At 41.0% G+C, this 12,239-nt stretch overlaps 1 protein-coding gene and 1 long non-coding RNA gene across 3 annotated transcripts in view; one reads left to right on the top strand and one right to left on the bottom strand.

Moving 5' to 3' along the window:
- The window catches only part of LOC117395250 (major histocompatibility complex class I-related gene protein-like), a 37,356-nt gene extending 35,991 nt beyond the window's left edge, over positions 1-1,365 (top strand). Inside the window, exons 7-8 of one of the 2 annotated variants that reach the window (XM_059008191.1) lie at positions 46-195; positions 770-1,365. In XM_059008191.1, coding sequence (XP_058864174.1) covers positions 46-191 — 146 coding nt within the window. In that variant the 3' untranslated portion in view covers positions 192-195; positions 770-1,365. The remainder of the gene's footprint in view (positions 1-45; positions 196-769) is intronic. The other variant, XM_059008190.1, reaches the window with a different exon arrangement.
- Positions 1,366-6,351: 4,986 nt separating this feature from the next.
- Positions 6,352-12,005, bottom strand: LOC131706674 (uncharacterized). The gene is made up of 3 exons (XR_009310736.1): positions 11,737-12,005; positions 10,050-10,167; positions 6,352-8,918 (listed from the first exon to the last, which is right to left on the bottom strand). It is a non-coding gene; the product is annotated as an uncharacterized LOC131706674 (long non-coding RNA).
- Positions 12,006-12,239: the final 234 nt, after the last annotated feature.

Here is a 12,239-nt window from a genome sequence, read left to right on the forward strand (position 1 = left end):
GCTGCTGGTCACACCACTAACAACAAGAACATTCTTCATGTTTAGGAATCCAGTGCTCCCAATCCACTACGTCGCTTCCCGATGAAGATGTTCAGAAAGACACAGCCGCTGTCTCCATGCCCTCCCTAGCAGGGTCAGCTGAGGAAGCACGAGGGTTTGACCTGAAGTTCGACATTCACAGTCCTAGATAAGCTGGTAGAGATGCTTTGTTTGGTTTCAAATTTGAACCACAGAAAGATGTATTAAACACTTCATAATCTGTGCTTTTTTGTTAAATTGAATGTAGGGATTTTTAAAGTTCTGTGCTTACAGTATTCTCTCAGAACCAGCTGAGAGAGGTACTGTAGACTACGGTTTGCCATGTTTTAAGTTGACGGTTGCCTAACTCTTCTGAGCTACATGTGATTTTGTGTTTCTCACATGAACAATGGACGCCAGTGCCAAAAGTACACTTTTGTGTCCTCTACCTAGTCAAATTCTGACTGATCTCATCTGTTTTAATCCCATCAAAGCTTATGAATTATTGGGTACAATTTTCTGTTTGCAGCAGAGCAAAACTAGCCCCCATCTTCTGCAAGTATGAAACAGTGTAATTGTAACAGGTGAAGATAGCCGCAGTTTAATTAGCATTTTGAGTTGTTTCTTTCTAGTTTGAGAATGTAAAACAAAGGGAGCACCACCACCAAACAAAAAAAAGTTCTCTTGTGCTTTTCTCTCCCATGTGCTTTACTAACCACAGTCTCTCTGTTCCATTTCTGTATTGTTCCAGGTGTGACTCCATTGACACAGAAATGAATAAACGGCTCAGCTGAGGCTTCATCTTTTACACTTCATTATACCCTGATATTGCCCCATAGAAAGCGATTGGATAAACCGATAGACAAGGAAGCTGTGTTGCAGTAATCTGTGTCAAATTAAGAATTTCTAGACATTTGGAGAGTTCCTTATCAGACTTACAGTTTTTTTTTTTTTTCTTTTACTGGAGTATAACTAATGGTTACTATGCTATGGGTTTGAGATTTACAGAAGATGTTAACTTTTCAGTGTACTTATTATATTTGTTTAACTAAATAAATAAATAAATAAACAAACAAACAAAAATATATAAATATAAATAAATATATTTTAAAAGCAAAGTCAGATGTGAAGCTGTGGCTGTGGCAGCACTTTACCATCTCCCTTCATCTTTCATGAGCACTACACTCACAAGTACCTAATTAAAGGTAACTTACGTAAGAACATAAGAAAGTTTACAAACGAGAGGAGGCCATTCAGCCCATCTTGCTCGTTTGGTTGTTTGTAGCTTATTGATCCCAGAATCTCATCAAGCAGCTTCTTGAAGGATCCCAGAGTGTCAGCTTCAACAACATTACTGGGGAGTTGGTTCCAGACCCTCACAATTCTCTGTGTAAAAAAGTGCCTCCTATTTTCTGTTCTGAATGCCCCTTTATCTAATCTCCATTTATGACCCCTGGTCCTTGTTTTTTTTTCAGGTCGAAAAAGGTCCCCTGGGTCGACATTGTCTATCCCTTTTAGGATTTTGAATGCTTGAATCAGATCACCGCGTAGTCTTCTTTGTTCAAGACAAAATAGATTCAGTTATTTTAGCCTGTCTACATATGACATGCCTTTTAAACCTGGGATAATTCTGAACCCCATATACTCCCACGCTGTCAGGCAATGCGTTTTGACAGAAGTCAGCTGTGTGGGTGCAGCGGCTGGCGCTCTAGTTTGACAGGTGATTCTGTATTCTTTATACAATGATGTACCTGTCTCTCCTACTTTTTCTACAGTTGAAATATAAGCATTTAACACATATCAGATTATTTGCGTTTCTGAAATGTCAAGATTTTTTTAAAACACGTCTTACAAAATAAACTCAATACACAAACCAGTACCTCTTACACAAAACCTTTAACCTTTAGACCGTCCACTGAAGGTATTTATGACTATTTGAAGGTTTGACATTTTTGCTATTTAAGCTGCATATTATTACATTCTAGTAGTTTGCATTTCTACATTACAAATACAAGGGACACTAAAAAAGTTATCTATGCGAGTAAGGACATGAGGTGAGGCGAGATTCCTTCCTTGCTGTTCAATATAACACCTCCTCAACTCGATACACTTCCTACACTTTGAATTTAATGAGGATATCCCAGCAGAAAGAACTGCTTGGGCCCCCATCCAGCCAGACAGCCGCTTTGACTCCTTCACCATTTCAAAGCAGTGTTTCTTCTGATGAGCCAGAGTGTTCTTCTCTTAGGAACAGTGAGTCTAACTTACCAGGATCTATTTAATAAAATGTACAAAAATGTGCAATGGCAAATAATAGTGTAGCTTACCCGTTTGTTTCAGAGTTCATGAGTCATGAGCCTGTGTTTTTCACACGTGTTGCTCTGTGCATTACCATCTTCTACCACAAGAGGGCGGTATTGCCTGATATACTGTTTATTTTTATGTCATCCATTCACAACAGAGCAAATCTGCTTCATTACAAAAAAACAGTAGTGCCTCTGTCTGTCTGCACTGACATTGAAAGTAATCTAGTGTACAGGTGGCATACTGTGGTCCCATTCTACCAGCTTCACCCCATTGTACCTGCCCTATACTTGAGCTACCATTGCCCCTTGGTGTAATACAGAGCCATTACTGCATTGCCATTGTAAGATCTGTTAAGGGTGGACTCTGCTGTGTTCTGTGTTTTCTCCCACAAGAGTAAACAAAAAAAACATCTTCAACAGACGACAACCTTCCCGCTGTGTAAGAGGAAGAATCCGAGGACAGAACTCTCAATAAACAAATATTGACACAAACCAAACTACTGTCAAGTAACAAATGTACACATAATGCTTACTTTCAACTGACTGGACAATCTTGCATCTGGAGAGTCCGCCCTCGAAATGCACAGATTAGAAAACATCACATACTGTGAGAAAAGGGGGGGGTTGCAGGTACTAATTTGTAAAGATATACAACCTTAGAGATTTTTCAGAAATAACACATATTATAGTTCATAGATTTATGTGTTTAACTTGAAGTAATAATTTGTCAGATTTTGTTCTGCATCTGGGATCTGAACTTGGGGGGGCACGGTCCCTCAAGGCATCTCCTTGGCGCTGACCCTGCCAGAATGTATAGAGCACAGCAGACTCCTGCTAAACACAGTGCACATCTGCTATCAAATCTGTTTAAAAAATGATTATAGGAGAAACAGTTATATTTTCTTTACAGGTTGCCTGAATATACAGTATATTAAATACAAATAAGTAGCTTTTTCTTTGCAACATTCAGATTCAATGCAAAACATTACAAAAAATAAGAATGCAGTCCTCCCTGGATAACTGTTGTAGTCAGTAAGTAAAAAAAAAAAAAGGTAAATTTGTTTCTTTACAATTGAATCCTTCCAGCTACTGTTTTACTGCCCTGCGATCCTCTGACTGTGTGACTCACCCTGCAGACAACGCGGTCGTGCCTTTACCAGGGGAGACCCTCGGGGACCCCTGCGATCCTCTGACTGTGTGACTCACCCTGCAGACAACGCGGTCGTGCCTTTACCAGGGGAGACCCTCGGGGACCCCTGCGCTCCCCTGACTGTGTGACTCACCCTGCAGACAACGCGGTCGTGCCTTTACCAGGGGAGACCCTCGGGGACCCCTGCGCTCCCCTGACTGTGTGACTCAACCTGCAGACAACGCGGTCGTGCCTTTACCAGGGGAGACCCTCGGGGACCCCTGCGCTCCCCTGACTGTGTGACTCACCCTGCAGACAACGCGGTCGTACCAGGGGAGACTCCTGGTTATAGGAGGGTGATCGACTGAAAGATCTGTGCAGCATGGAAGAAAACATTGCAATGATACTTGCATGATACTTATGTGCCTTCATAAAACAGAGCAATTGTGCTGAATTCGGTGCTGAAGCCAAAAACAATAGTAATAGAAACAGACAAGATAAAATGAGCTGTACTGAGGAGCGCAGTGTGTGTGTCTGTGTGTGTGTGAGAGTGTGTGAGTGTGTGTGTGTGTGTGTGAGAGTGTGTGTGTGAGAGGTGAGAGTGTGTGTGTGTGAGAGGTGAGAGTGTGTGTGTGAGAGAGTGTGTGTGTCTGTCTGCGTGCGCATGTGCGTGTCTGTGTGTGTGTGTCTGTGTGTGTGAGACTGTGTGTGTGTGTGTGTGAGTGTGTGACAGTGTGAGTGTGTGTGTGTGTGTGTGTGTGTGTGTGTGTTGTGTCTGTCGGCGTGTGCATGTGCGTGTGATTGTGCCAGATACAGAGAGCGCAAGTGACAAGTCTATGAAAAGCAGTACCAGGGTTACGCTCATCAGGTGCTGGGGAGTTACCAGCCAGTTCAGCGAAGTCCAAGAAACCTAGGATTACCTCCATTTGGAATGGCTTCAACCTGTCAAAGCTGAAGGGCAAAAAGCCAAAAATACCTTCAGTGGAGGGTCTAGTGCTGTGGATCTTAAAGGTTTGTGCAAGAGGCACGGGTTTGTGAATTGAGTTTATTTTGTGGGGCGTGTTTTAAAAAATCTTGACATGTTGGAAACACGAATAATCTGATACATGTTAAATGCTTATATTTCATTATATTATATTAATTCAACAGAATCTCTAACTAGGCATCAGAGAATACTTTTAATAACCATTACAGTTTTTCACTAATTACTTTTCAAAATTCTGAATTTATATATATGATTAGCCCAGTTTAGCCGGGTCATGTATCCTAGGGTCAAATAGAAGTCCTGCTTGTAAATATATGGATTGTTTTGATGTTGGAACGGGTGAATGTATTATGATTTCAAATGGATTGCTTTGTGTGTGTCTTTTAAAGTAATGGTTTATTATATTGTATGACTTAAATGTAGTTCGAGTTTAGTTAAAAACACGGCACTTTGTTGTTACTGTTGGTTTTGCTGTGGTCTGGCAGGGGCGGTTGTTAGCTGTTCATCCCTGCCAGACATCTCGTGAAAATGTGTCGAAAATGCAGAGGATTAATTATAAACTGAGTTGGTGTCGACCATGCAAATATTAAAAACCCTGTGCAGAAGGTGACCATCTCCAGAGGAATTCATTAATTCATAATGTATCACTCTTCCTTAATGCGCTTTACTTGCTCTTATCTGCCCCTATTTTACTGCATTTAATCCTGTACTTTAGAGTACTGTAATCTGTCACAAGTGTTATTTAATCTGTAGTATTTTGTATTTAATTATATCCTGATGTAACTATCACAGACACTGTTACCTGCTCCGTTATTGAATCGTATTTTGTCATATACTTGTACTTGCTAGAACCGAAGTCATTGTATTTTATCTTGCTCTTAATTGTATTATTACTTGTACTATGATTCTTGAAATGTATTTTTGTTTACGACTGTAAATCGCCCTGGATAAGGGCGTCTGCTAAGAAATAAATAATAGTCTGGAGATGGTCACCAGTGTATAAACCTGCGTCGTTTATTGTTCAGGGTGGGTGTTTGGAGAAGGAACGTGTGCGAGAGTGAGAGTGAGAGTGAGAGTGAGAGTGAGAGAAAGAAATCAAAACGAAACCGCAAGTAAAACTAGGGTTAGAGGATCAGTGAATGCAATTACCCAGCCTGTTTTGGTTTATGTGTAGCGAGACTTTTTTTGTTTAAAACCTATATTTTCGCTCTGTGAGCGTGGTTTTGTGTTAAAATATTTTATTTATTTGTGTTTAATAAAAACGACACACAAGAGAGCTTTTCAACCGAGTACCTGTGTGTGTTGTCGGTCAGGATCTGGTCTGGGGACGTCAGCAACGACGTCACCACTCGGCCACCCTATCATAGCACCTCCCTGCTTTCCCTTGACAAAGGTGTGTTATACTGAAACACTGGGAATTGGCTCTTTCAAGCAGAAACGTATTGTATAACTATAGAGAGATAAAAAAAAAAAAAGGCTGTGATGTAGTATGTATTGTGTATTAGGTCCGGGATGAGCGTTAAAGCCCTGCATTTTGCTTTAGTTGGAAGGGATCTGAAGACCCACGTGGCCAGGTTAATAGAAGGCAGTGTCTGGTCTCCATGTCCGCTGAACCTCCGCGCACGGTTTTCGAATCCCACCGTGACCGCTGTCTGCTTGGCTCTGCATTGCAACTGCAGACCCAGCTTTAAAAGGACAGAACTTTTCATTTGAAGTTGTGTGTCTATTTTGCTACGAATTAAAATGTGGAACCCTGCGCCAAAAGACCTATTTTACACCCCTTTTTCAGCTTGGATCATGCAGTTAAAGAAAAAGCATGTGCAGTGTTATGTGCAGAAGTGTTGGTTTTGTTCGATAAGCAACTGGACAAACAAAAAACAAAAATCTAAGAGAAAATGATTTATGAACACATACATACAGACAACCATTACAAACAAAATACAGCTTATAAATTGGTCAGAGATGGCAAGAGTTACATTCACTGGCCTAGGAGTGTAATGATACGCTAGTGTTAGGATACGCATCGCAGTGCTTGAGATGGTCCTGATGGGATACTTGGATAATGCATGCTGAGATCAAATGGCCATTTAGGCCCAATAGTGAGCCAGTTTAGTTAAAAGTCAAACATTTAATGCAACAGGGAGAGGATGTATTTGTAGCAGCTATCAGAGCCACTTGGTGAAACAGACAGCTCTGTGATGTGCTTTGGGGTTTTGAGTCACAATACAAACAACAGATACACAATGAATTGTTACACCCCTTCTGGCCTCACATCCCATCTTATTAATGCGTTAAGCTGTTTAGTTTTGCTACTTCCTGTCGCCACAGGTTATTATTCTATACTGGAGCGCGACAAGGAAATGGTTTCGTACCAGGAAACAGCAGCAGCTTTCCACCTGCGTCCGTGTCTTGAGGTAGAAAATGGATCTTAAAGCCTTGGTTAGCACTGAATGTTGTAATTTTAACAAGTAGCAAGGCAGGAGGTACAAAGGAATATTCTCGAAAACATTTCCTCCGAGTTTTATTTCCTCCCAATTTCTCCGAAAGGATACAATTTTTAAATCGATATAACATTTTTACATTCAAATTTTAAATGTACGTCATTGTAAATTACAATTTTACAAGACTGGAAATTAAACAACTTGATCACTTTTTAACAAGTAAGAAAATCTTATGGCTAGCATCGCTTTAGGCTGCATCACATTGCATTTCAAATTTCAGCCTCAATGTATATTATACCCACTGCAATCACCCAGCTTGACAGTTAATTATAAAATAAATATGCAGTATTAGTGCAAGAAAGCAGCTGATAGGAAAGAGCATTATTAATTAATTAATATCTATTTCTTAGCAGACGCCCTTATCCAGGGTGACTTACAATTGTTACAAGATATCACATTATTTTTACATACAATTACCCATTTATACAGTTGGGTTTTTAACTGGAGCAATCTAAATAAAGAACCTTGTTCAAGGGTACAGCAGCAGTGTCCCCAGTGGGGATTGAACCCACGACCCTCTGATCAAGAGTCTAGAGCCCTAACCACTACTCCACACTGCTGCCCTTCAAAGACACTTCTAAGACATATGTTAAGAATACTGAACCCTGATTCCACAAGTCAACTGCTTGGTGTAATTCTCTAATGAAAAAAGTTACAGAAAACATTCAATTCCTATAAAAAATGCACAGCAGTGTGTTTCAGTAGTTTCAGTAAAGTCATTCAGCAGTTTTTTTGGTTTTTTTTGACCTTTTAATTGTACAACAGATCATCATCTTTCACTCGAAAGAAGAACAGTTTGTACCCCACAAAGTGTGTTTAAGGTTAATAATACCAATCCGATTCCACAAGCAAACTGCTTAGTACAGTGTAATTCCCTAATATACTGCAGTTTCATCAGTAGGCTTTTGGAGGCCATGTTATAAATAACATCACCGTTATCTAAAACAGGAAGTAAAGACATTTAACCAGAATGTGACTCAACAGAAAACGACATACAGGCTGAATCTCAACACCACGAATAGCACCCCAGTTAAGATAACTAAGTACCGAGTGGCTCTTTACATTTGCTTAGGGCTGGTCTTGCTCATACTCAGTTGGGAGATTGGGGTCTGTCTGCTGGCCGGACTAAAGACCAGTTTCATCAATCCTATGGGAAGAAACACAAGATACATGAATACAAATTAAAGCATAAAAAAGTCAAAACAATTCCAGTTTCCATGATCCTGGTCATAATCGATATTTACAGGATTTGCGACCCTGGTCAGGAAGATCAATGGTGCAATTATAAACCCTGGTCAGATTTATAATAAATATTTGAGTGATTTTAAAGGTATTGTGAAGAGGCTGTTTTTCTGTTCTAAGGCAAAAAATTTCAGAGATGAGATGCTTGATATACAAAGGCACGCTGGCCCAGATTAGATCTCAGTTTAGGGATTTTAAAAGCAGGCACATCATTTGATCTTAGTGCACAGGTAGAGTTGAAAGTCTCGTACCAGAGGTGCAAGGTAACTTGGAGCATTTCTGGTGTACACCCTATGGACTAAACACAGAAAATGACACAGCCTTCAATTCTCCAGGCTGAACCACTCTAAAGTTTCACAGGTAAAACAGTGACGCTAGCTGTAATCTGCATTCAACACCGAGGAACTTGAGAGCGGATGTCAGCAGGCTTGTCCCTGGAGGACAGGGGCCAGCAAAGGAAATCTCCACCCCCAAGCTCACTCGGCCTGTAGGGGTCGCTGAAGAGCGATGTGGAGAAACCGTGTCTGCCGGAACCCCACCTCCCTAACCCGGAGAAGCCAGAGCCAATGCGGTGCCTCTTTGGAATCCCCAGCTGCCTCGCACAGGCTGGATTCAAACCAGCAAGCTCCAGACTGTTTGGCTCACCCCGCACACCACGCAGCAGTGTTTTTACCAGGTGATCCACTCAAGGACCCCATGGGGTGTATTTTCAAAGCGTTTCCTCTGTTCTTTAATTCCTGTTTTTTGAAAGGAAGAAAAAAAATCATGTCAGTGTACAAAATTAAAAAAAAAAAAAAAACAACTGTAGAGTGTTTAAGAGGACATGAAGTATTGGTTGTTTGGTTCCAGTTTTGTAAAAATGAACAAGCGTTTTACCTCTTTCAAAAAATAGGAGTTCATTGAAGCCTGGAGTAAATGCTTTGAAATCCTGGCCCGACATGCTGGGTATATAGCCAAAAGTGTAGAGCACAAATCAAAGGGGGAAACTAATCCCAGCAGGGCTTGAAAGACTGAGCGATGAAGACAGGCTGAACAAACTGAATCTATTTAGTCTGGAACAAAGAAGAATTAAAGGAGACTTGATTGGTCTTTACATTCTTAAAAGGAGTTGACATCGTTACCCCGAACCAATACTTTAAGCGCAACACAGAAACCAGGATTGGAAATTAAGTGCAGATAGAATGAATGAAACACTTCTTCACACAGAGAGCGGTGAGGGGGTGGAATGGGTTACCTAGTCATGTTGCTGAAGGAGACTCTTCTTCACACAGAGAGTGGTGAGGGGATGGAATGGGTTATCTAGTGATGTTGCTGAAGGAGACTTCTTCACACAGAGAGTGGTGAGGGGATGGAATGGGTTACCTAGTCATGTTGCTGAAGGAGACTCTTCTTCACACAGAGAGTGGTGAGGGGATGGAATGGGTTACCTAGTCATGTTGCTGAAGGAGACTCCTCTTCACACAGAGAGTGGTGAGGGGATGGAATGGGTTGCCTAGTCATGTTGTTGAGGCAAAATCACTTGGATCCTTTAACATAGTTCTGAGATCAATCGTCTGCTAGGAACTGGACGAGCGCTGATGGGCCGAATGGCCTCCTCTTGCTCGTAAACTTTCTTCTGTTATTATAAATATTTTAAAAATCACTTGGTGCCCCCTCTTTCTAGTATACATGTGGGGTTTTTTGCAGTTTTTTTGTTTTATGTAATATTTTCAACTCTGCTGAAGCAGATGGTTGTTGGCGGTCCTTATTTGAATACTGTGCCGGCAGGGCGCATTGTAACAAAGGATTGGCAGCCAGCTTGCTTGCTTTCAGTATCGTTTCCTTTCAGAATCTGCCACATTAAAGAGCAAACCCCTGATAATGCCTACCTGCATTCATCCTGAGCGTTCCCCTTCTTCCAGACCCACACACAGACTGCGATGACAACTCCAGTCAGCACTATGAACACCAGCACCCTCAGGATGAGCTCAGTGTGGCCTCCTCTTTCTGTGACCAAAGGAATGTGTACATGTAGGTATATGTGTGTATGTATGTATAGATAGATAGACAGACAGACAATAGTGTGCAAATTTATTAGACACCTCAAGGTCTGGCATTTATCGAGCTTTGCACACAAAAACAAATAATTATTAATTTACTAGAGAAATTAGTTGTTTTTTGCAAACTCATATAATATGAAACTAATTCAAACCTAAAAGCACAGCTGTGTCTGAAAGTGTCTTTTGCTCATATTTAGTCTGGCCACCTTTGGCATCAATAAGAGCTTGACATCTTTTTGGCATTGTGTCTGTGCACTTTCACAAAATCTCTGGTGTCATCTGATATTAGACTACTTTGTGTGCTATAATTGGGCATCTTAAAACAGCTTCTACAAAGTCCATTTTACCATGTGTGGCTGTGTGTTTCTCTTACTATTTTAAATGAATTGCATGTGTGGCATATAAATCATCAATAGAATTAGACAATCAATTATTTACCTATTTTTCAGTTCCAGTGGTTTGATTTCATACGCACAACAAATCAAAACTACAGAAGCAATGGGGTGCTCTAATAAATGTGCACACTGCTGTATAATATATATATATATATACACACTGTATGTGGAAAAAGATACAGTACTGCTTTCCTAGAAAAATCATTTGTGCCATTGTCTGTCAGGGATGCAACTTTACCAACTTTCACAGCCGGACCCTGCTCTTCCATTGTTTTCTATGGAGGCCAGCAGTTCTGTTGTTACTCAGTAATGGACACATGGGGAGGAAGCTGCTGGTTATTGACAGATAATAAGGTTCTGAAGGGGTGGGGACGATCCCACCCTCTGAATGAAGATAGCAGTGCAACACTATCTGAAAGTAAGACTTGTGTGTCGTAGCAGACATCGTGCTTCAGAATGGTTGCTGTAACTTTCTTTCAAAACTGCACATTTGAGACCAGTTTAGAAAATGGAAGTGCAGGATAGGGAAGATTTAGGGATTTTCGTTTACGACAATCATTCACACGAAGGTGTCTGTGTGTGTGTGTGTGTGTGTGTGTGTGTCTGTAGGAGTGCTTTCAGTTTGCCATGTATATAATAATAATAATAATAATAATAATAATAACTGTACTTTATTTTTAATCTTGAATGCTATGAAACTTGATCAAGAGAGCCACTGAATAGAGCTGCATCCCGCTGTAGTAACTAAAATATGGCAGAAGCTAAAATAGGTTTCTGTAACCCGGAAAATATGAAGTCACTATCTCAAAGGGTCACTGAGAGCAGAGGCTTTGACAGCGCTGCTTTGTAAAATTACAGGCACAAAGCTCATTTAGTTTTGTATACCTAGCACTTCAAGATAGTGGCTTGATACTCAGTACACAGCTGTATTCTATGATTCGCTATCATCCAGCAAGATACAGTCACGTGACACCAATACCATTATAAAAGTTTACCACGGTGATTTAGCATGATTTTCCCATGGTTATACTATATTAGAGTTTATCATTTTTTTTTTAATATGCTTTACCATACCTCTCTGGCAGCCAGCTCAGGTCACAGGTCAAGGGTGAAACGCATACCTTTGAGAGGACAGTAATCCGAAGGTGTGACAGTGATGGTCTGATTGCTGACAGGGTTGCTGGCCACACAGGTGTACCTGAAGGTAGCATTTACCCCCCGTATTTGGTGGTGGGAAAGGTCCAGTTGGGTTGAGTGTCGTGAGGTTGGTTGGGTCAGTGCAGTCCCGTTTCTTTGCCAGGACAGAGATGTGTTGTTCCAGTTTTCCACAGAGCACAGCAGGACGCAGTCACTCTCCCCTCTTTCACTTCCCCTTTTAACTTGAGGGACGGGCGCCACGTCTGTCGAGCAGAAAATGGAAGGACATAGTTGACAAATGGAAGGACATGTATGGAGACTAATTCAGTTCAGCCTAGGAATTAATACAATCAGATCAAAATCTAATTAAGGGATAATGGCAATAAAGCCCAGGGCTGGAGGTCAAGTGCATTAGAATGAGATAGTTCTATTATCACTGAGGAACACGCCACAGCAATGCCATTATCAGTATTGTACTCTTGTCTGG

Source organism: Acipenser ruthenus, chromosome 36 (assembly GCF_902713425.1).
Source record: "Acipenser ruthenus chromosome 36, fAciRut3.2 maternal haplotype, whole genome shotgun sequence".
NCBI classification, from domain to species: Eukaryota; Metazoa; Chordata; class Actinopteri; order Acipenseriformes; family Acipenseridae; genus Acipenser; species Acipenser ruthenus.